General features: G+C 36.7%; 1 protein-coding gene across 1 annotated transcript; it reads left to right on the top strand.

Annotated features, from left to right (window-relative positions):
• The first annotated feature begins 230 nt into the window (after positions 1 to 230).
• PIGF (phosphatidylinositol glycan anchor biosynthesis class F) lies at positions 231 to 20,482 on the top strand. The gene is made up of 5 exons (XM_009811771.2): positions 231 to 489; positions 2,142 to 2,233; positions 3,091 to 3,207; positions 9,151 to 9,259; positions 20,365 to 20,482. Exons 1-5 carry the CDS (start codon positions 262 to 264, stop codon positions 20,476 to 20,478), a joined length of 660 nt encoding a protein of 219 aa, XP_009810073.2. The 5' UTR covers positions 231 to 261; the 3' UTR covers positions 20,479 to 20,482.
• Positions 20,483 to 20,896: the final 414 nt, after the last annotated feature.

The raw sequence follows: 20,896 nt of genomic DNA, 5'->3' as shown, positions 1-20,896 counted from the left end.
GGCGGGCTGCCTGTTCGGGGCGAGCGCTCAGCTCGCCTTGCTCTCCTAGCGCAGTGCTGCTGTGTCCGTGGGTTTGGGGTTGATTTTTAAACGAATGACACTCTTTTGCCCCAAAATAATCACTTTCGCCCCCGAACTAAGCTCAGACCTCTGCCTTGCGTCTTGTGACTCGGAAAAATCTTGTTTTGTAGTGCTTCTGCTGTGTTTCGGTAACGGAGTGCGACTTGCTTTCTTGCAGGTGGCCGGTTAATAGGGAACACAATGAAAGAAGCAGAAATAAGGAGGCTCTTGGCTGCCAACCTCCTCTGTGTTTTTTCAATTATTCTGACAGCGGTTGTTCCGGCTTTCTTCTGGGATGGATTCACGGTTTTGGGAACACACTTTGTGTGGCTGTGTATTTGTTCTGTATGTGTTAGTACCCTTAATATAATCTTGCACTTAGTCTTTAAACCAAATCTGTCTCCTAAGAGAAGTTCGTTTGCTCACAAGGTAAGATTTTTATTCTTAAATTGCTACCAGACAATATGAAGGGAAGCAAATGCTTTCACTGAAATAACCAAATGAGAAAAAAAGAAGATGATCTTTGGTGGTGAATTCTTGTTTTCCATGAATGAGCTGAGTGTAGCACCTTTTGAAATAAGTTCTCCAATATTTTCATGATGATAAACCTTCTCTACCTGTAAATAACCTGTTCAGGTGAGTGATTCTGTGCCTTTCCTTTTTCTTGCCAATATATTGTTGTTTGGAGTCCCTGGTATTGATCTTCCAACAATTTGCATGGTGGCAAAAATCAGCAAAATTAAATTGGTGCAGAACTTATTTCATAGTCGAGGCCTGACCTTCAGCGTTATGAAGAAACACTCTTCTCATGTGTAGTTATAAGTTTCTAATAACTTTAAAGGAAAATAAATAGTTTTTTAGAAATTGAGACATAAAAGAGAGACTAGCTCATTACAATTTAAACAAGGTTGCTAAACTTTAAAAAATTACGTGGAAAAGTATTAAAATTGCTACATTTCCTTGAATGATGAAATCTGCATACAGAAGAATCTAAATCTGGGGGAAATTTTTGTAGTTACCGTTTGTAATGGGAGCATTAAATGTATGAATCCCAATGAATAAGTTTGAACAGAGCGAATTTGGAGCAGCACACAACTTGTTCAGGAGTAGGGGAGTACACCAACATTTTGAAGTCAGGTGCATAGTCTTGCACTCCCAGCTTGCTGAGTCAGACAAGATTTAGTGCTCTGATGTGGTGATTCTTAAACATTTAAGCAAACACCCCTGAAAGCAGTATCTTTGTATGCAAAGCTTCTGTCTAGTTTTGCTGACTGGGGGGGATGTGAAATACACAGTCATTATGGAAAATGAGTATTTTAACTATCTGTGATTTAAAAATGAAGCAGGCTTCATGTTCTAGGTGAGATATCATCCCAGCCTAGCATAAGGAATAAATATAAAAAAAAAAGTGTTCAAGTGAAATTGTGGATTTCCATTGGTGACCTGATCAAAACAGACCTAACCAGAACTCTTTATCAAGTGGCTATGCTTCTATATGATATAGTGAGTAGCCAGAAACTGTTGGTTAAATTCATAGAAAATTATATGTGTTTTGCAGATTTACAGAAAGTTGTGGACATTTCTGAAATGGATTTAGAATTCAAGATGCCAAGTTCAAAATGTAGTGGGTTTTATTTCATGTAATTTTAAGTATTACATTTGATTCTGAATGGGGTTTTTTATATTACATATTTTCTTGCTTTTAAATTTTTTTTTTCACTTTCTGTAAAAGATGCCTTTTAAAGAATGGACATAACACTCAGATGTAAAACAGAAATGTAAAAATATCCAATAAAAGTATCACTGTTTATCTTGTCATTTCCAGTTATATTTTTGTATGTTTGCCTTATTATAATAGGGTGCATGAAAAATTTTTAGAGGGAGTGTGATCATTTTTAATTAATTGTTTAAAGTATTAAACATAGGGAAAACTGTTTTGAAATATGCCATGCTACTATCATACTGTGCTGTAGTTGAAATTAAAGAAATAGGTAGAGTACAACGCTATTGATAAGATATAGACTATGTACGTTACTTTTTTCTTTTAAACATTATTCTGATATTTTATTACTCTTTTTTAGATATCCAGATTTCTAAAATGCTGTATATACTTTTTCATGTCTTGCATACTATTTCATGTGATTACTGTTCTTTACGGAGCACCTCTCATAGAGTAAGTCAGAAGACCCTATCTTTAAACATTTTAAGGGGCAGTTCTCCTTGCAGATATTGGTATAAGTACTTGTATGTGTGGTGGTACATTGGAAGTTAAAGGATAAGCTCCTGGCTGGGGGAAGAAGGGTGGCTGGTTTTGTTTTTTGGTGGTTTTTTTGTTTGTTTTATTTTTTTAGAAGCTGGCTCTTAGAGTTTCTGTATATTTGGAGATGTGTTGTTCAAGACAGTTACAAACAACTCAATAATATTAAATGTTAAACATATGGGTACAAACATTTTCCAAGTTTCATTTAGTCATTTTCCACATAAGATTCTAAAACATGCATCTTGCATATCTTTCATCCTTTTGATATTAGTGTTTTAATTTTTAGGAATGATTAAAAAAGGAAAAAAAAAAAAAGAGAGGCATGAAGCAGCCTGATTTTTGAGAGAGATACTAAGTTACTGACTAACAATGGCATCATGTAGTTTAGTTTCATGGTTGCTTCCACAACATCAATCTAGGAAAATAAATGGAAGAATGAAGTAAATATCCAAGCATACTTCAATTCAGAACTAATGTTCTACATGAGATACACCTGTGTTTTTTAAAATGTTACAGGTATCAAGCATTTAAAATCATTACTGCATTTCAGTCTTTGTTGAGATAACAAACAGATACCAGAATTGTTTCCATCTTTCTTTACTATTCTACAGAGTAAGAAGAAAATACTTTATTATTCTACATGAGGTTGAAGAAAGCATGTATATTTTCACAAGTTGAGTTAGAGGGTTTGGGTTTTTTTTCCTAAATCTTGGAACTGTTAGAAAATTAGTAACTACCTCACTTAATTTTGTAATGTTCCTCCTTTGTAGGTCAGTGACTGAGACATTTTTGTTTGCAGTTCTCCTGTCTACCTTTACTACTTTACAATGCTTGTGTGTGCTGGGACCAAACGTACAAGCGTGGATAAGGGTATTTAGTAAAAATGGGTAAGTTCTACTCTAAAGTTTCTGATTTTACCCAGAACAGAAATGGACAGAATTGATGTAAACACTGTATCATGGAATTTAAAGAAAGGTAAACTTCCTGCATTATGGGTGTTTTTCATATTTGTAATTACGGGCTTATGAAAGCTTTTCTGACAAAATTATTTTGAAGACATTGATTCAGAAAACTGGCTTTTTGTTTTTGGTGTCCAGACACTAAATCTCACTTCGTGTGTTTGAAGGAAGTAAAGTTTCAAATGCGCATTTTACTGGTGTAAAACCATTGTGCAGTCTGGTTTGATGGTTGTCAAATAAAGAGGAGACCTGAGACTGAGCTGTGCAGGGAGAATCTTGCACATGATCCAACAGTACCTTTGTAAATACAGCTTCTAAAGTAGGAAAAACAAACCAAAACAAATGCTATTTTAACAGTATTTTTACTTTGAACATAATGGTGAAAATGATATATAATTTACTGTGGTCTTAAGTATGTAATCTTTACCCATGCTCTTTTTTCAAAGAAAGCTGTTTTCAGTATCTGTGTTTTCAAGCATTAATTTTTTTCAAGAGTATGTTTAAAGTAAAATGAGCCTTTTTACTTGATTTTCACCTCAGTGACAGCCATGACATTAGCATGTATCAAGGATAATGTATTTTTCAGAAGTAATTCTATCTCTTTTGCTTTTTTCACTCAGTAAATAACAGGATAGTTGAAAAACTGGTATGCTGAAATGTAAAGCTGCCCCACATATGCTTCAGATTTAATAATAAGATGGTAGCATTCATTCTCTTTTGATAGTTTATAAGGGTGAGGTCTCATCTCAAAAGAAAGTGGAAAGCTGTATAATACTGCTGACCTATGGAGTTACTTTTGGTTTATACTTCTGTAGAGGAGGACAAAAGTAGACTTTTTATAGTAGTTTCAGGTGTTGACTTATGGTTTGTCTCAGTTTACTGAAAAATATCTTGAATCATTATTCGAGTCAGTTATGCTTGGTTTTTTAATTTCAGTGGAATGGTTGAATATACTTTAATAAAAGCATGGAGTTGTTTAGCCAAAACAAATCATTGCTGATTCACTTAGTCATCTTCAGAGGTTTTGCAACTGGAAATAATAGTTGAATTGAAGTAACAGATGTTTGACAACAGTCTGTCTCTGTGCCAGGTTAGGTTTTGAATGCCTGTCAATTTCTTTCTTTCCTAGTCCAGACCTTAATGTTATTTCAGTACAATTATTGCATAGGAAAAAGAGTTGTCTTGTTTTGGTGTTTTTGCTGTGACAACTTGTACATACTTCTCACTAGTGAGCCATGTGATGTTATCTGAATAAAATGTCTATTTAATAATGATGTTTATTTAGACTAGCCTTTGTATGAAAATAGACTACAAAGAAAAATTGTAGCAAATTTTTGTATGGATTGTAGCAAGCTGCTCCTTTAAAAATAATCCTGTGTTTTTTTCATTTGACTTCATTCATGAGTTGGAACATCTTGAATTTAGGCGTGAGCTGAGTGTAGACATGATGTATTAAAGGTTGTCTCTAACTTAACCATGCAGAATGAGGTGGGACTGGTTGAATGGAGGAAAAAGATGCTTTGGCAAGATCAACACAGCTGTTTGCCTTGAAAGAAGAGTTTAGCAAATTGAATTGCACTGGAACAGCAAGCTGGAAAGTCTGGTTAAATGTATAGCTTAGTATGAAAAAGGAATGTGTTTTAAAAATATCTGAATACAATTTCGAGTTAGGTAACCACTGGCATTTATTTTTGTTACTCTTACTTGCCTGTGCAGTATCTCCAAGATCAAAATCTGCTTGTGCTACTGTTTTTGCAGAAAGACAGAAAAAGACATCTAGGAAAAGAAAGTTTATCTTGATGTATCAAGTGTAAATAAGTAGCAGATATTAATTACGTAGCTACTGCTCCGGATAGCTTTCTGCTATGTTTTAGGTGGTCTAGTGTGAAAATACTGATGCGCGTAACATCTTGTCATAGGACTATTCATAAAGTTACATTCAAGTAACTTGTATGTAATCTATTACATCATAATAGCTATGGTACAACTGAGTCAGTCTGACTTAAATATTTTTGGGAAAATCTTGCAAAGTGCTTATTTTTTCTGCAGAGATGCTTAGCTTTCTCTGTTTCTACTTGCAGCACTTGGAAGTGCAGTCACTGCTAGTAATATCACTTCTAATAAGGTTACTACAAGATCAGTCGTTAAGTGCCCATGCCTCTAGGAGGTGGATTATATATTCTGCTTCATGGTAACATGTAATCTGTGACACTGCAGGTTTATTGTTTGTATTATAAAGTTTGAGTTGTTGGCAGTGTGGAGACGAGGTGTTGTTTTTTTCTATGCATGAAACAATTGCATGAAACACAATTGTAGCTCAGAAAATTGCACATGCTCCACGTTTTCAAACGGAGTACACTTTTGAATTGGAAATGTCGATTTGATGGACCAAATAGATTTCTTTTTTTTTAATTACTTAAGAAATTTGAACAATTTGTTCTTACCTGCATATTTATAGTCTATGTACACATAAAATATGTGAGAAAATTAAGTTTGTGTATTCTACATCATAAAAACTTCAATTCTAAGTAGGCTGTAAATAGGGCTCTTTTTACTAATTCTGCATTTGGGAAGGGATGGGCCCATGCCAGCTATCTCTGGACTCCGTATTCTGACATCTAGAGTTGTGACCAATGTCACGGCACTGATCATATGCTATCATGTGCTGCTGTAAGCAGACAGAGGGAAATAAAAACTACAGAAAGGGTTATCGGCACTAATGGAAGCAGGTGACTATTCTTTAAATAGCTTTTCAGTAATTGTTGGCTGAAACAGCCTTCTGCATAAAAGCCTTCAAGAAATCAGCTTTCAATTGCTGATTTTTTTTTTTTTTTTATTGCTCCTTTTGGGGACTGTTTATTTCAAAACACTAGTCTGAGTAATTGTGTTGAAATTTCTGGTACAATAGCAATTATGTCACTTGGGTAGATTTTATTTGGAGCTTGTCAAAAAACTAGTATAAAACCATAACTTTAGGGCTTCTTCCAGTTTTCATTTCACCTATTTTATCAGTTGTTTGTGAACTGCATACTCTTACAGACTTGGAAATGTCGTTTGTAAAGGTAGGCATCATCAAATACTAAGTGCTGCTTAGCATTTCAGTCCTGCCGCAGCCCAAAATTCCAGATCTTGTCTAGCCAGGAGCTGTCTTAGTAAATTCTTTTATGTTAGCTAACCTCTTAATTCAAACATTATTTAAAACAGCACTTAATGTATTGTATTATTTAAATGGGTTAAATAATTACTTTAGGCTTTAAAGAGCCTTTGTGCCACTAGTGATTATTTGTGATCTTAAATATTGCTAGTTTTGCCTGCAGAATGATCTTAGTTGTAGTTTAAGCATAGTAAAAAAATAAAGAAACCTATAAAACTCAAAGTTTGTAAACATTGCTGCAGTTGTTAGCCTCATGCAAATGAGGGGTTTATGTAATGGGTTAATGGGTTAAAGAATACCTGCAAAAATCCCGATGGGTGACGTTCCCTGAAGAGATTAATCAAAGCATTGCTCCTTCGGGATAATGTTGGAGGACAAGTCAGGTTGTATTTGAGTAGCCAGCATCCATGCGGCAGAGTGGTTGAATTAGCAGCTCAAATGGTTGCCAAACTGCCAAACTACCAATGGCAGTTATTCACTTGGGTACTGTGCCTTGCTAATTCTGTTGTTTTGCTTTTAGACTCAGTCTGGTATCTCCATATGGTGCAGCAGTATGTGTATAGATTTACCAGATAAGATGTCTTGTGGGGTATAAATGTACCTCAGTCAGTCCTCAGTATATTCTGCTGGCTCTTTCACTGCTTTAAGGCTGTAGTGAATGTTCTCTTCCCTGTGCTGCCTAACAGCTCTCCGCTCGGTTATTCAGCTTCTGAAAAGAATTTACAAGCATTTTCTATGTGCAGAATCCTAAACAGTTTTATAGTTAAATTGGGACCTTTCCCTTTAAAAAAAAATCTCAAGATGGTAGGATTGTGAATTGAAATGGAGTGTTGTAAGTTAAAGGGATGGGGTTATTGTAGAAGAAACAGTTCTGTCCAAAATGTCAATGTTGCGCCATAAATCTTATAATCTGTATGACCTTTATTTTGCAAACAATGAAAAATGTTTGGTTTACACTTGTGAGTTGTTTGGTCAATACCAAATGCAGCAGTGAGTTAGGTGTACTAAGCAGTAAAGTCAGAAATTTTAGACTCTTCAAAACAAGGTGTAAGGTTAAAGCTTTCATGTCATGCAACCGAAACAGCACATGTCAAGTTCAGAGTTTGTTATCCATCTAGTCTTCTAGCCATAAAAATGCACATCTTTTTTCTTCTGTCAGCTGAAGCTCGGTTTGTGTTTATGATCTGAGATGTAGCAAACTTAAGATTCAGATCTCTTACCTTACTGATTTGGAGCAGTGATTTCAGTCCTGTTCTCCTGTCTCAGAACTGTGCCCTACTGTGTTCTGAACTTCTGCTGTTCTTGTTTCTTAATTGGTACCAAGTACTTAAATGTTCATGGCTTAAGAAAAGCAAAGCAATCACCTGGTAGACTGATGAACAATAAATGCTTATCTGTTAAACAGAAACCTAACTTTTCCAAAACTTTTGAAATCAGTAATGGTAGGAAGCTATAAACTGAGAACTGAAGTCATTAACATCTCATATGGTATGTGCCATGATTGGCAATGCAAGAGTTCTTTACTGTGCAATAAATTTATCCTGCAGCTAGTGTCCTTGAACTTGAATGCAATGTTCAAGGGCTGCAACATGCAGGTTACATTTATTTGCAGTGTTTCTTTTCAGCTGATGGAAATTTGCTTTGGAATATTCACATAGTGGACTTCTATTTTGAATTTCAGATCGTCACAGTCATCAAATAGTAACATGTCTACACCATAGAGTACTTTGTGACTGTGCTTGTGCTTTTCCATACAATTCCATGCTACCCTCTCGTGTCTGCTTCTCCCTACAATGCACACAGTTTCGTGATATTTTCATTTGCTCAGTCAAGCACCGTTTCAAGGTCAATAGAGGCATGACCAGCAGGTCAAGGGGGGTGATTCTACCCCTCTACTCTGTTCTCGTGAGACCCCACCTGGGGTACTGAGTTCAGCTCTGGGGCCGCCAACATGAGAAGGACATGGGCCTGTTGGAGCGAGTCCAGATGAGGGCCACAAAGATGGTCAGAGGGCTGGAGTGTGTCTCTTATGAGGACACGTTGAGAGTTGGTGTTCAGCCTGGGGAAAAGAAGGCTCTGGGGAGACCTTCTAGCAGCCTTCCAGTACTTAAAGGGGGCCTACAAGAAAGCTGGAGAGGGACTTTTAACAAGGGCATGTAGTGACAGGACAAGGGGTAATGGCTATAAGCTGAAAGAGGGTAGATTTACATTAGGTATTGGGAAGAAATTCTTCACCATGAGGGTGGTGAGGCACTGGAACAGGTTACGCAGAGAAGCTGTGGATGCCCCAACCCTGGAAGTGTTCAAGGCCAGTTTGGATGGGGTTTTGAGAAACCTGGTCTAGTGGAAGGTGTCCCTGCCCATGGCAGGGGGCTGGAACTAGGTGATCTTTAGGGTCCCTTCCAACCTAAACTGTTCTATGATTCCATGATTCTCTTTCCAGGTAAAATAAATTAGCTTTTGCAGTAAACATCTCAAGGGGGAAAAAAAAATCTCCTCAATGTGTAGTATAGAAAGATTGTGATTAAAGCTAAAATACGCAACTTACATTTTACATGTAGTTTATATATTTTAGAAGAAACCTGCATGCTATTTATCAAATACATGGATTTTTATATCTGTTTGTAGTCTCAAAAATCTTGAGGGAAATCAGATCTAACATTCTGACATGGTAACTTCTGCTGCTGTTGAAATCTTGTAACACACTGTTTTTACAGAGCTATGTCCATCTGGGAAAGCAGTCTACAGATTACTACCATGTGCAGTATACTTGGAGCTTGGTTTGGAGCATTTCCTATTCCTCTTGATTGGGATCGGCCTTGGCAGGTTAGTATGTACACCTTTTCATAAATATAAAAATACTAATTTTCTGGATATGCACGCTATACAAAGTTGCTCTGAAACTGTAGAGGTATATTGGAATTAGTCATAAGCTGTTCCTAAAGGGTTGTGCCAAATATTTAAAAAGTCATTGGAAACATGTGTGCTTACAGGGTAAGGGTGTAAAATGCAAAATTTTTACCTCCATTTTTAATAGGTTCTTTGTTATAGATTTATGAGTGTCTGTTGCATGCAAATTTTATCATGAAATAGAGCTGTATTTTGGTAAGAAGCTAGACAAGCAGGAGGAGAAACATGAAATGATGAAGATGGCTCCAAGTTTGTCTGCCTTCAGTCTGGTAGCTTTTATTGTTTATGAGTAGGGAAGGAAAGATGCTTTCCTAGTGTTTCAGTTCCCATCTACCTTCCATAAAAACACTTAACAGAATGCATTTTAAATGGATTTGGATTGATTTGTGGAGATGGTGTGGCCAAAGCACTGTACTAAAAACTTACCTTCTGATTTCAAAGGCAGGCATGCATTAGCTTTGTAGTTGCACAATAAAAAATGTGAAGCTGGCATTGCAGATTCTGTCTTTATAAATTCAAATGTCTGTGCCATTTTCTTCATATTTTTGTTGGCATGGAGAAATGATTCCATTAAAGATAACTAAAATCTGCAATTGCCATAAAATGACACTAGTAACGCTTTCTCTTAAATGTCCACAGTGGCCATTTTCTTTCCTCAGGTTACCAAACTCATACGCTTTCAGCTGAGTAGTATCTACCAGGCCTGTTCTTAAGCAGATGGTTTCAAAGGTTTCTTTCAGAAATCAGTATAACAGGCAACACACTTTTCTCTCTGATACTGTAGAGACACTGTGGCTTACAACTGCAGTGGAAATTTGTCTTCCATAAGTAGCTAACAGTCTGCTGTTATGCCACCAGCCTTTCTTTACAACAGTGTAATAAGATATTAAAATTTCTTTTTAAAAAGTAATAGAGAAGTAGGTTAATACTTCAAAAACAATCAGGTTTTCTTCCCTAAAAACACTTGGTTTTACTCTTGCAAGATGTTTCATCGTCAATTCGACATAGATACGTGTTGGCAGTAGTTAACTGTTGATGGACACGAATGTAACCCAAAAATCAAGGAATTCATTGACGTGCAATCTTGTATCTTCTTGCAAAGTCTTACTCACTTTCCTGTTCCAATGAGAGGCAAGCGTTTTTTCTTGCTCAGCTAGGATTTTAAAATGGCATGACACATCTGGCAGGTTTTATTATTCCCCAAATCTCAGACTTTGCTAAAATGCTGTGTATAAAAATTTCACCTTTTATACACCAATGATAGAAGGAAAATTTAGTAATTAAGTCAGTAGGCTCTGATTAACATAACGAGGACTCTAATAGATTAAGACAAATACTTTAAGTACAGTTAATTTTTTACTTTATTTGTCCATTCCCCCATCTTCCCATAGCAGGAGACACAGGTTTGGTAATGGTCTGGCAGCTTTTTCTGTTTGAAAACTCTTCTAAGTCAATAAAAGCCAAACATGACTGATGGAAGTTAAGCTCTATAATCTATACTGAGACATATAAAAAGATATTATCTGACTTCTCAGAACAGCAAAGCATCTGCAGAAACCTCAGATACCATAACTTCTCACTAGTTGTTTCTGGGCATGAATACTTCCCAGAGAATTCAGGCAGCAGCAGAAACCGTATGTCTGCAGTTCCCTTTTTCTTTACCATCTCCACCCTCATTTCTGACATAGTCCTGATACCAAAGTTGGCAGGGGAGAGTCTGACTATCAATTCCTGTATCAAAGCAATTTTCCTGTGTCTAGATCCAGAGCATTTGCTCCTGTGTTCTTTCCCTAAAGTTTGCTTCATTTTTCCCCATCCCTACTTCTCCACCTTTTACCTTGGAGGGTTTAAAATAGTAGGGTGGGGGAAGAAATCTTGCTTTCCATTTTGGGTCTGAACTGCTTGATCATTACTTTAATCATCATGTGAGCAATTCAAGAGCAGCCGTAGAGAAGTTTGCTTATCAGTCCTGCAGGCTGCCCCTTCAGCGGTCTTTGAAAACTGCAGTTTTAAGTGCTAATTTTTTAAGATCTGCTGTATAAGGGAAAATGAAAGAAGTTGTTCTTAAAATGTAATGTAGTTTTTATAGTCAAATTATCTCAGCAAAGCAACACAGTGAAGTACCAAAATGGTAACAAATCTTCAAGGCAGAGATGAACCTCTTTAAAGTAGCTTGTTAGAGATCCTGTTCACAACTCTTAAAAGTTTTCAATCACCTGTTGATAATTCAATATTTTTGTGAAGGTGATCTCTTAAATATTGGTCACCAAGGCACAGAAGAAGGAAAGGGAAAAAAAAAGTGTCCTGGCCAGGATACTTTCAATAGTTGCCCAGGAAACACTGCTTCCCAGTTCAGCCAAGCTGAGATACATATGAATCAGGTTCTCTGGAAACACTGAACTTCATGCGACAGTTGATGTGAGTCTTTTTGTCTTTCTATCCCCACTGAGTAGTATGGATTCAACAACACAGGTATTGAGCTGCACGTAGTAGCTCTGCATTACTGTCTCAGAAATCTTCAGAGCCAAGAGACATTTCTGTTGTTCTTCTGAAGTTCACTGGGCACTAGCAATGAAAACCCTTTTTGCAAGAGTATTCCTTTTGCTACCGTATGTCAGGTGATTACAGAAGCTCAGAGTAGATTCTTTCACTGTAGCAATGAAAGAGGAGACGTGCTTTCTGTGTTGTCTTCAGCCTAAGGCAGGGGAAAGAAGAATGGCCCTCATAAAGGATTCTGCTGTTGTTGCAGATCTGCTTAGTTTGGGAAGAAAATCTTTAGTGCAGATTGCTTATCTCCTGAGTGACTGATCTCTAACCACCGACTTAATTGAACATAAAAATACCTGTACATAATGCAATTGCAGGAAGAGGTTCTTTATTAAAAAAAAAAAATCCCCCCAAAAGACATGGACTGTGAGTGTTTTGTATATAACCTAATCTAGCTGGTATGCTTGCGGAACACCTACAGATTAAGTCCCAAGCAAGGTCTGAAAAAAATCACGTAGATTGTAATGTAGGCTTAAAAGTAATCAGAGCCCAGACAAAACCAAATTACTTCTAGGCATCTGCATGAATGAAGTATTAAGCTGTCACGCTTTTGACATCAGTTGTTTCTCATATTAGCCTAAAAGCAGAGAGCTTGAGGATTACAAGTTTGGATTTACCTGTCTCAGATCCGAAAAGGGACTCAAACAGAATAGCTTAGTCTTTGGACTCAAAACCAGCTTTTGAGATAAGAACAGGTTTCGTTAGTGATTGTTTTCCTTTTTGTTGTAAACAATTTTTTAAAATCTGTAGTGGAAATGGTTCTGCTCTAGAACAGAAAATGTGGTTTAAATCATCTTATATGGGCAAGACTAAAGTGGTATTATAATTTTAGAGAGCAGTGTTAAGGCCTTTAAGCCTACTTGTTGCAAAATCTGGTTCTGATGTTTCTATTGGTTATGGTTAGTGTTTGTGTCTGTATAGAAACACAGCTGCATTTATACCTTTAAGCTTCAGACAATTCATTATTTAAGGAGTGTTGTAGACAAGGTGAAATTGGTACTAGAAGAATTGGATGGGTGAACAATAGTTGAGAAATATCACATGATAAAGCAAACCAAAGGGTTGCTGCTGCTGCCCTTGTGCTCTGTTTGTAGCCCTGAAATGTCAGAAGTTGGCAAAAACACCTGACAACCAGCAAGTGCAGAAATGCACTATAAGTTTGGAATGAAAAATGCTATTGCTATTGATTTAGCTCTGTTAGAACAATCTAATATAACCTGAGGTTCACAGGAAAAGTTAAGCACTATGTCTTGAATTGGTGTATTTTTCCACCTGATCAGGATTTAGCACTTTATCAAATCTAGTGTCTACACTTTAAACTGTAGACAATTTCAGAGTGTCTATAGTCTACTTTCAAATTGACTGTAGTCCAGTTCAGAGAGTGGAGTATGTAAAGCCACTTCTGTGAAGTCAGTTTTGTTCATAGAAATTGCTTCAAATGAAAATGGCCTGTAGTCACTCACCTGAAGCAAACAAGAGGTTGAAGGAAAGAAAGAGAGTACTGAGGATGCTGGAATTCTAGTAGAGTATTGAATCAAGCTGCCTGCACTTTCCTATAAGGCACCTGTTGTCTGAGTTGCCACACTGATACATATGGCTGTTCTTCTGATGTCACCTTGTTGCTGCTTTGTGGCCTTAAAAGAAAGAGCAATTGAGGGCAACATTAGGTTCATTTTTTTGCTTATCTGTTTCCCAGTCCTCAGCTGTCTGTATTGGGACTAGCATCTTCTCCTGCAATCTTAATAGAAGAACTGAAAAATTATATGGTAGTCATCCCTTTACATCATGGTTGAGATATATTAGTAGAAGCTGATAATTTTGTAGTACCATTACCTATATCTTACCTGATAAGAAAATTAGATGTCAATGTCTTGTATGTCTTTCACTAGAATTTGTTTTTACTTCAAAGTACTTCAGACTTCTGTGGAGTAAACTTGGTATGAAATTCATCATCAGGAGTTCCAATTCATGTGCTAATGGCTAAAACCAAAATGTTACTTCATCCTGAGTTATTCATAAACTAAAGGAAACATATTGGTTCTTTATGCATACCTCATGACACGCAACAAAACAGAGATAAATACAGATGTCTCAGTCTTTTTCCATGTTTATGTTTGAAAAATATTGCATACAGGGGATATTCAGATTAGTGGGCCTGTCTACATTTTAAAATAATGTAAAATGCATTTATTTTAGCATACAACAACTTTTATGCTAAGTGAATATTACTTAATAGGAACAGAATATTGCTTTGGAAATAATTATATTAATTATCTGAATAATGTTTATCTGAATAATCTAAATGAAAAATATATAAAGCATTTGTGTTAGAAGTATAAAATATATAACTGAAAGTCAGTTGGTATGATGATTTATTGTTTTTCATTATTCTGTTGTTAAAGTAACTTTTTAATATTATTTGGCCATGCCTATTGCCCCTCTGCTAGTTTTCAGAAAAATTTATTTTGTAACTATGCAAAACAGTTGGTCAGGGAGGCCTGCTCTGTGGTTGTTCCTGGTTATAGGTCTGCAGAATTAAGCCTATCTCAGACGAAGGTAAAGATAGTTGCCTTACAGGAATGCAAGTTAGTAACTATAGTAGTTACATTTCTGTATTTAAAAAAAAAAAATACACACAAAAAACCACACACAAACCACCCCCAAACTTTTCAAGACTTACTCTGCAAGACATATTTCAGTTTATTACAAGTGTCAGACTGGTAGAATAAGTTTGCCAACGTTTTGAGATTACTCTCTAATTCTTACACAATTTTTAAAATAGTTTGCAACACTTAATTATGACCATTTAAATAAGGCTATTCTAGACAATGTTCAAAAGGTTTAAAGAGTTGTACATCCATCTCTAGTTGCCTCTAGCCCTCTGATGCACAGTGGCTATGTAAGGGTTACGGTTACTTAGGACAGTTCTAGCAAAGAAATAGAAAATAATTTCTTCATTACAGTTGTACAATTTTATCAGATTGCCTATTTCAAGTTGATGGTGTACTTTTAATAACCATGTGTGATTAGGATCCTGGCTTCATGTGTCCTCTAAGAAGTGGCACCTTAAAGCATACCACCACTGAAACAGAACGAGATCATTTAGGTGTTATTAGACACATCGTGACACATCCTTTCTCTGCTCGGCCTGAGGTAATTTAGTTGCAGAATAAGATGGTGTAATTAAAGACCAAAACCTTATCAGCATGCTTTATATGCAGTGGAACTAGTATTCCAGACACCCCATTCATCATTGACAACAACTGAATTTTGGAAATTGTAAAGTTCCTGGGTTTATTGCATGTTCTGGTAACAGACTTTTAAACATGCTCCTGGGTTTACTGTATGTATGCCCACCCATCCATCTGTTTTCTTTGTAGCATAATTTTTATCTGTAGTACCAGTTACTAATGATAAAAAGTGACTTTGAAACAATATTCTGCCTACAGTGTTTTCATATCATTAGATAAAAGTGAAATTGATGTATTACCACTTTATACTGGATACTGCAAACATAATAGGTAGTGCTGATATAACTTAAATGAGTTGAATAACTGCCATGTAATTTAGCTAATATGACTGTAAATATTAGCCTAGATACCTCTCAGACATTTGTAACCTGAAAATAATCTGGAGAATCTTGTGTACAGTTCTTGGTGGTTACTCGAGTAAGCTGAAATAGGACTATAAACTTTCACACTACTTTGTTATTCTTAACACAGCTCAGAGAGCTTCCTTCTTGTATTTGCTTTTGGATCTACTACCTACGTGAAAGTGTTGTTGTAAAAGAAGTTGCTTTATGTGAGTAGAAGGGATAATATCCAGTGTTTGAGGGGTTTTTTTAAACAGAGGCCGAAGCTTGTTCCACTTTAGTGTGGTTATCATTGTTTATTTAATGATATGTTTTCTTAATGTAAATCTTAACGGTGAGATCAAAAGCAGTTATGCTTGCTATAACTTTAGAACACAAATCCACAAAACCAACTTCTAGTTACAAATGCCAGCCTGAAAAAAACCTCACACTTTATTCTCCTTGGCATGCGCTTGTCAACACACACATTCTGTATGATGTGATAAGACACTTTTAGTTAACATGTGCATGCAACCAAAATAGATTAAAGGCATGTACTGAAATTTTTAAGACAGTACAGACTAAACAATCAGGAATTTAAGGCATGGTAGAAACAGGAGGGAAAGTAATTGTGCTCATTTATTCAGTTTTAACATGAAACAAATTATTACATAGGTTTCTAATTAACAGTCAGAAATGGATCTTTTGAAATAGTAAGCATACAAAAAAATCGAGTTAAGAATATGAGAAAAGCACTCATCTGAAGAATGGGACCAGTTTACTTAAAATAAGTACAGGAGATTGCCCCACTGTATTTGCATTCATATAATAAAGTGAGCGGCTGACTGCTGGAACTTTTATAGTATCTTCAAAAACTTTACTAGGGTGTTGCTGCTCTGACCTACAAGAATCTGGCCTTTATGTCCTTATCAATGTCTATGTAATTCCCATTGCATGGGATGCAAGTTACAGGCTTGTAATAGATGACAAAACTGTCATGCAGTCAGAATTCTGGTTTAACTAGCTACATGCATAGTACAGCAGAGCTAGATACCTTGCTGAGATCCTGCAACATGCTCTGCTTTCCATGCAATATGCTAAGCATTCTCACATCAGTTCCTACATGTTCTAAAGAGCGCTGAGGAAACTAGCTCATTTGTGTCCAGAAAGGTTGGCAATTCCTATTTTGAGTCCTTATTCTTAAAATGAGTTCTAATATATACTAGAAACCTTGTAGTTCTGCAGTGTCTATTTAGCTAGCCTAAAGAAATCTCTGTTCAGTCCTATACCTGCTGCCAGATGAAAAGAGAAGGCAAAAAGAAAATTTAAACAAATAGCAGAAGCCAGGATTGTTTTGCATTAACCACTCGCTCATGCTCTGTCCCTTAAAATGTAATTTTTGTGCTTGTTAAGCATGTAAATGGAGACTTGTTTTTGCCGAGCTGCTGTTCAGATTCCTAGTAACCACATACAGGTTGTTAAAATTGCCCTTTTCCGCATGTGTTTGATATGTAAACTGACTTTTCTTGTATTAAGCTGTGAGGATGGTAGCTGATGCTTCCCAGCTGCTGGGATAGACAAGGCATTTCATGACAGTTTCCTGAAGAATGTTCTGTCCTGTCTCCTGCACTCCCCACACTTTTCTCTCCGGATCAACCTTCTTCCCCCTCAAAAAAAAAAGTGCAATTAGGCAATGTAGCCTAACATCTTATTCCCCTGCTGCTGCCTCAGCCTAGACATGACATCAGTACCAGGGTAGGATATGTCAGCTTCGTCATGGCAGAAGGGAGCATAAAGTAGGAGAAACTGAGCTGAATCGTTCTCAGGGGATGAGAGGGGTGTATTACAAGTTGCATACTTTAAACAAACAGAATGGAATCTCTTAGAACAGACAGATGGGTATTAGCTGCTTAGATTTTTATCACTTAGAGGCAGTTTATACCAAGTCAGGGAAGCTAAACCAAGTTTAAGAGATATAGGAAAGACAGGGCCAAAGCAGACTGATCAAGCAAGTCAAATTAATTTAAAAAGGTCCAGCAGAAGGTGATTGGGTCTCAGAAAAATGAGGCCAGCAGCTAATGCAAAATAAAGCAACCCAAGTTCATAGACTGACAAAAAGCATATGCAAGGGCTGTTATTTTAGTGCAGCTGATGTGCTTAGGAGCCACATCTTAATCTGACTTTGATAACTTGCTGCTTTAGATATACCCATGGGTGCATCTGGTTATATGTAGCATGAAGGCCAACAGTCAAGAATAAAAGGTGCAGAACTACTATCGCTACCTGTTAGGGTTTTTTGCCCTGCCTTGAGGGTTAGAGAAAACAGCATAAGGACAGCAATGCTCTTAAGTACAGGCTTTTAACTCCTGTGCTTAGGGATTTTTCAGAAGACCAATCAAACTGCCTTCAGAACTACTTTCGGCCATATGACCAGCACAATACGAATGAATACCTGGCCTAGTACCCTTCTGTTCTATGCCACTAGAAGGGATGAGGTGGTGTTTCTTGTCTCTCATTCATAGACAGTGAGATGGAGTGTTTTATGGTTTCTTCCCTTTGCCCTCTGTCTTTGCCAGCTGCCATTGGCAAGGGTTGGATTTCAGAGGTCAGAGACTCATGTGTTAAGCGAGACAGCCTGAAACTTCTGTAAGGTAACACTGATTTTTAAAAAGCAAAGCAAAAGTTCAATGTTTTGGAAGACACAGAGGCATAATTAATATTAAAAGTTACATAACTATTGGAAAAAACATGTTGAGTTGCAGTTCAATCAGGTAAAAGAAGCTACAATAATTGCCCACTATACACAAAATACCAAAAGATACCGGGTCAATGGGTCATCAGGGATATTGACTCTCTAGTTAAGGGAACATGGAAAATTTGGAGTCCAGCATCTACCTATACTTCTGAAAAGGAAATAGGCAACTACAGATTCACCTAATGTAGGTAAAATTTAATGAAGGATCATTGATCACTCAGAGAATTCGATGTAAAAAAACCCACTGAGTTATGAAGCCTCTGTCCATAGTTTTGTGGATATTAGAGTGGTATTTGACTTCATCAGTGGTTAAGAAAGTATGACTCCTCTTCCAACTGAACGTTACTGAGTGAGCAGCTGGGGTTGCAGGGACTTTTTTATTGTTTTGTCCTTTAGACATGTTTAATATGCAAAATGCTAGCAATAACTTAATTACATTTCATTTAAAAGTTGAAAAGATCCACCTGAAGTATAAGTTTAGCCAAGGCCACAAACTCATGTGAGTTTTAAATATACATAATATCCTACCATGCCAAAGCATCTCAAGGCTTTTTATAGAAGATCTACAATACCACTGTTAAATGAATGAAAACAAGCAAGTCTTTGGTTTGAGAGGCAACAGCCAAAATATTCAGCAACAAAAACAAGTAGCAGAGACAGAATGTCCAGAAACGGAAGAATGAAATAAGGTCAATAAAGAGTACCTAAGGCACCTTGTTTATAGTCATCTTTGCTACACTCCTTAAGACCTCCAAATAATATATAAAACTGCAAATGCTAAGGAATGTGAAGATGAAACAGCTGAGGAGACTGTGAAGATGAAAGAGCAGAGGACAAAATACGTTACTCTTATTCCTAGTTAAAATTCCCATGATCACAGGATGTGAATAGATGTATTTTTCCAAGTGATAAAGAAGTAAAGAGAAGAATCAGAGCTAGGAAAATGAATGAAAGAAGGAACCAGTACCATTAAGTTAATTCGATATTCATGAATTGCAAGTCAAAATGAAGTAGAAAAGAAGGCTGGACACTGAGATGTGGATATTTTCTTTAATGTCTAGTGCATTTCTCAGTCTCAAATACTATAGAAGGTGGAATTATCCCCCTTAATTTGAAAATTTAAAAAATAGGAGAGTGCAGTCTGCACTTGCTTCAGGAACATGCACTGTACAGCAGGAAGTGCAAAATTGTCCTTGCAAAAAAAAAAATGCAAAGGAGAATTTTGAAGAGGGATGGGAATTCAGTTTATTCTACAATAAATACTTTTAATGACCAGCTCAGTTGAGACTTTCATCAAATGCAGTATGTAGTTGACTGGTAATACAAACTACATCTGAGGATAAACTGGTTAAGGTTTGTTTTGGCCACTCCTCCCTGCAAATCAATACCAATTTTTTTTAAAAAAAAGGGGTGGGGGGAGAATCCCCTTACTTCTTTGCCTCAGTACTAGATGGTTTGTGAAAGTGAGTCAGCTGTATCGAGTCAGTTCCCTGTTCTTATACTAGGAAATAAGGCTTATAATTAAAGCTCTCTTTAACATAAGTGGCTTACTGCATGTTTGCTGAACTGAGTGCAAGATGTTCAGTCAGATTCCAAATTTATGTTCCCTCCCTACTGCTAGCCAGGGGGAAATTCATCACTTTGCCTACTTTTCAAGAAAAAAAAAAAGAAAGAAAAACCCTCCATCCATCTCAGTCTCTGGCCTTATTTCAATATTAGTTCGTTTATACAGACCTCTCGAAGTTTCAGAATGCCATGAGAGACTGGAAGGAGAAATTACCAAGAAATCAGTAGGTTACCAAACGTGTGCAGCAGAACAGGAAGTTAGGTTAGCTGAACACTTCAGGGGATATAAATACTTCTAAGTTTTTTCACATAGTTTTGGGAATATTCAACTAAAGTCTGCAATAGCCAGAAGCCTGGTTACATTTTAATGCATATTAATTAAAAACTGTACAACAGCATTTAGTGTTCATGAAGATGATTGTTACACTTTTGGCATTTTTAGGAAAGCACATCAAGCTTTAAAGTAGAATAAGACTACTCTTTCAGTACCTAGATTACACTGAGAATTTGTGCTCACGAAGTACAAAAAAAACCACAAACATTTTCCTCATTGTCTGCTTTTACCTTGTGTTCTCCCCTCAGGTATGGCCCATTTCGTGTTCCCTCGGAGCTACCTTTGGCTATATGGCTGGTCTGATTATTGCACCTCTGTGGATACACTGGAACCGGAAGCAGCTTACATACAAAAGCAGATAACTGGAGCAAAGAGAGACAAGGTATTTCTTTGTGCAGATTCCATACAGACTGTGCAAAAGTTGGGTTTTTTTAAGATAGAGAGAGATATATATGTATAGTCAAAGCAGAAGGCTATCCAAATTCATTTAGAGTATTTCAGGCCAAGCATCTCCACTCAATAAAATCACATAGATGCCATTTCAGCATGGTGCAGTTTTTACTTCCTCTAGACTATGTAACCCTGAGAGATTGTACCTTCCAGTCTGAATAAAATATTTGTAACAGATGTGGTGGCGGCTTGTTATAAGTTCATTGAGTTTGATTTTATTCCTCTGGATTTCACTGGTTGTAGAAGGCAGAATCATAGTTTTAGCTTTCAAACCTGTAACAAGTTCGCTGTGTACTTAATGCATTGTATTTAAATTCAGTAGAATTTCAC

Source organism: Gavia stellata, chromosome 2 (genome assembly GCF_030936135.1).
Source record: "Gavia stellata isolate bGavSte3 chromosome 2, bGavSte3.hap2, whole genome shotgun sequence".
Lineage (NCBI taxonomy): Eukaryota > Metazoa > Chordata > Aves > Gaviiformes > Gaviidae > Gavia > Gavia stellata.
The sequence above is the reverse complement of the archived record's forward strand: the minus strand, read 5'-3'. Positions and strand labels throughout refer to the sequence as shown.

What these genes read in the sequence shown, in the direction of transcription:
- PIGF (XM_009811771.2), top strand. Translation starts at nt 262, where the DNA reads ATGAAAGAAGCAGAAATAAGGAGGCTCTTGGCTGCCAACCTCCTCTGT. An exon ending in GAAGTTCGTTTGCTCACAAG is followed by an intron (nt 490 to 2,141) that starts GTAAGATTTTTA and finishes ACTCTTTTTTAG; the next exon opens with ATATCCAGATTTCTAAAATG. An exon ending in ATTGGGATCGGCCTTGGCAG is followed by an intron (nt 9,260 to 20,364) that starts GTTAGTATGTAC and finishes TTCTCCCCTCAG; the next exon opens with GTATGGCCCATTTCGTGTTC.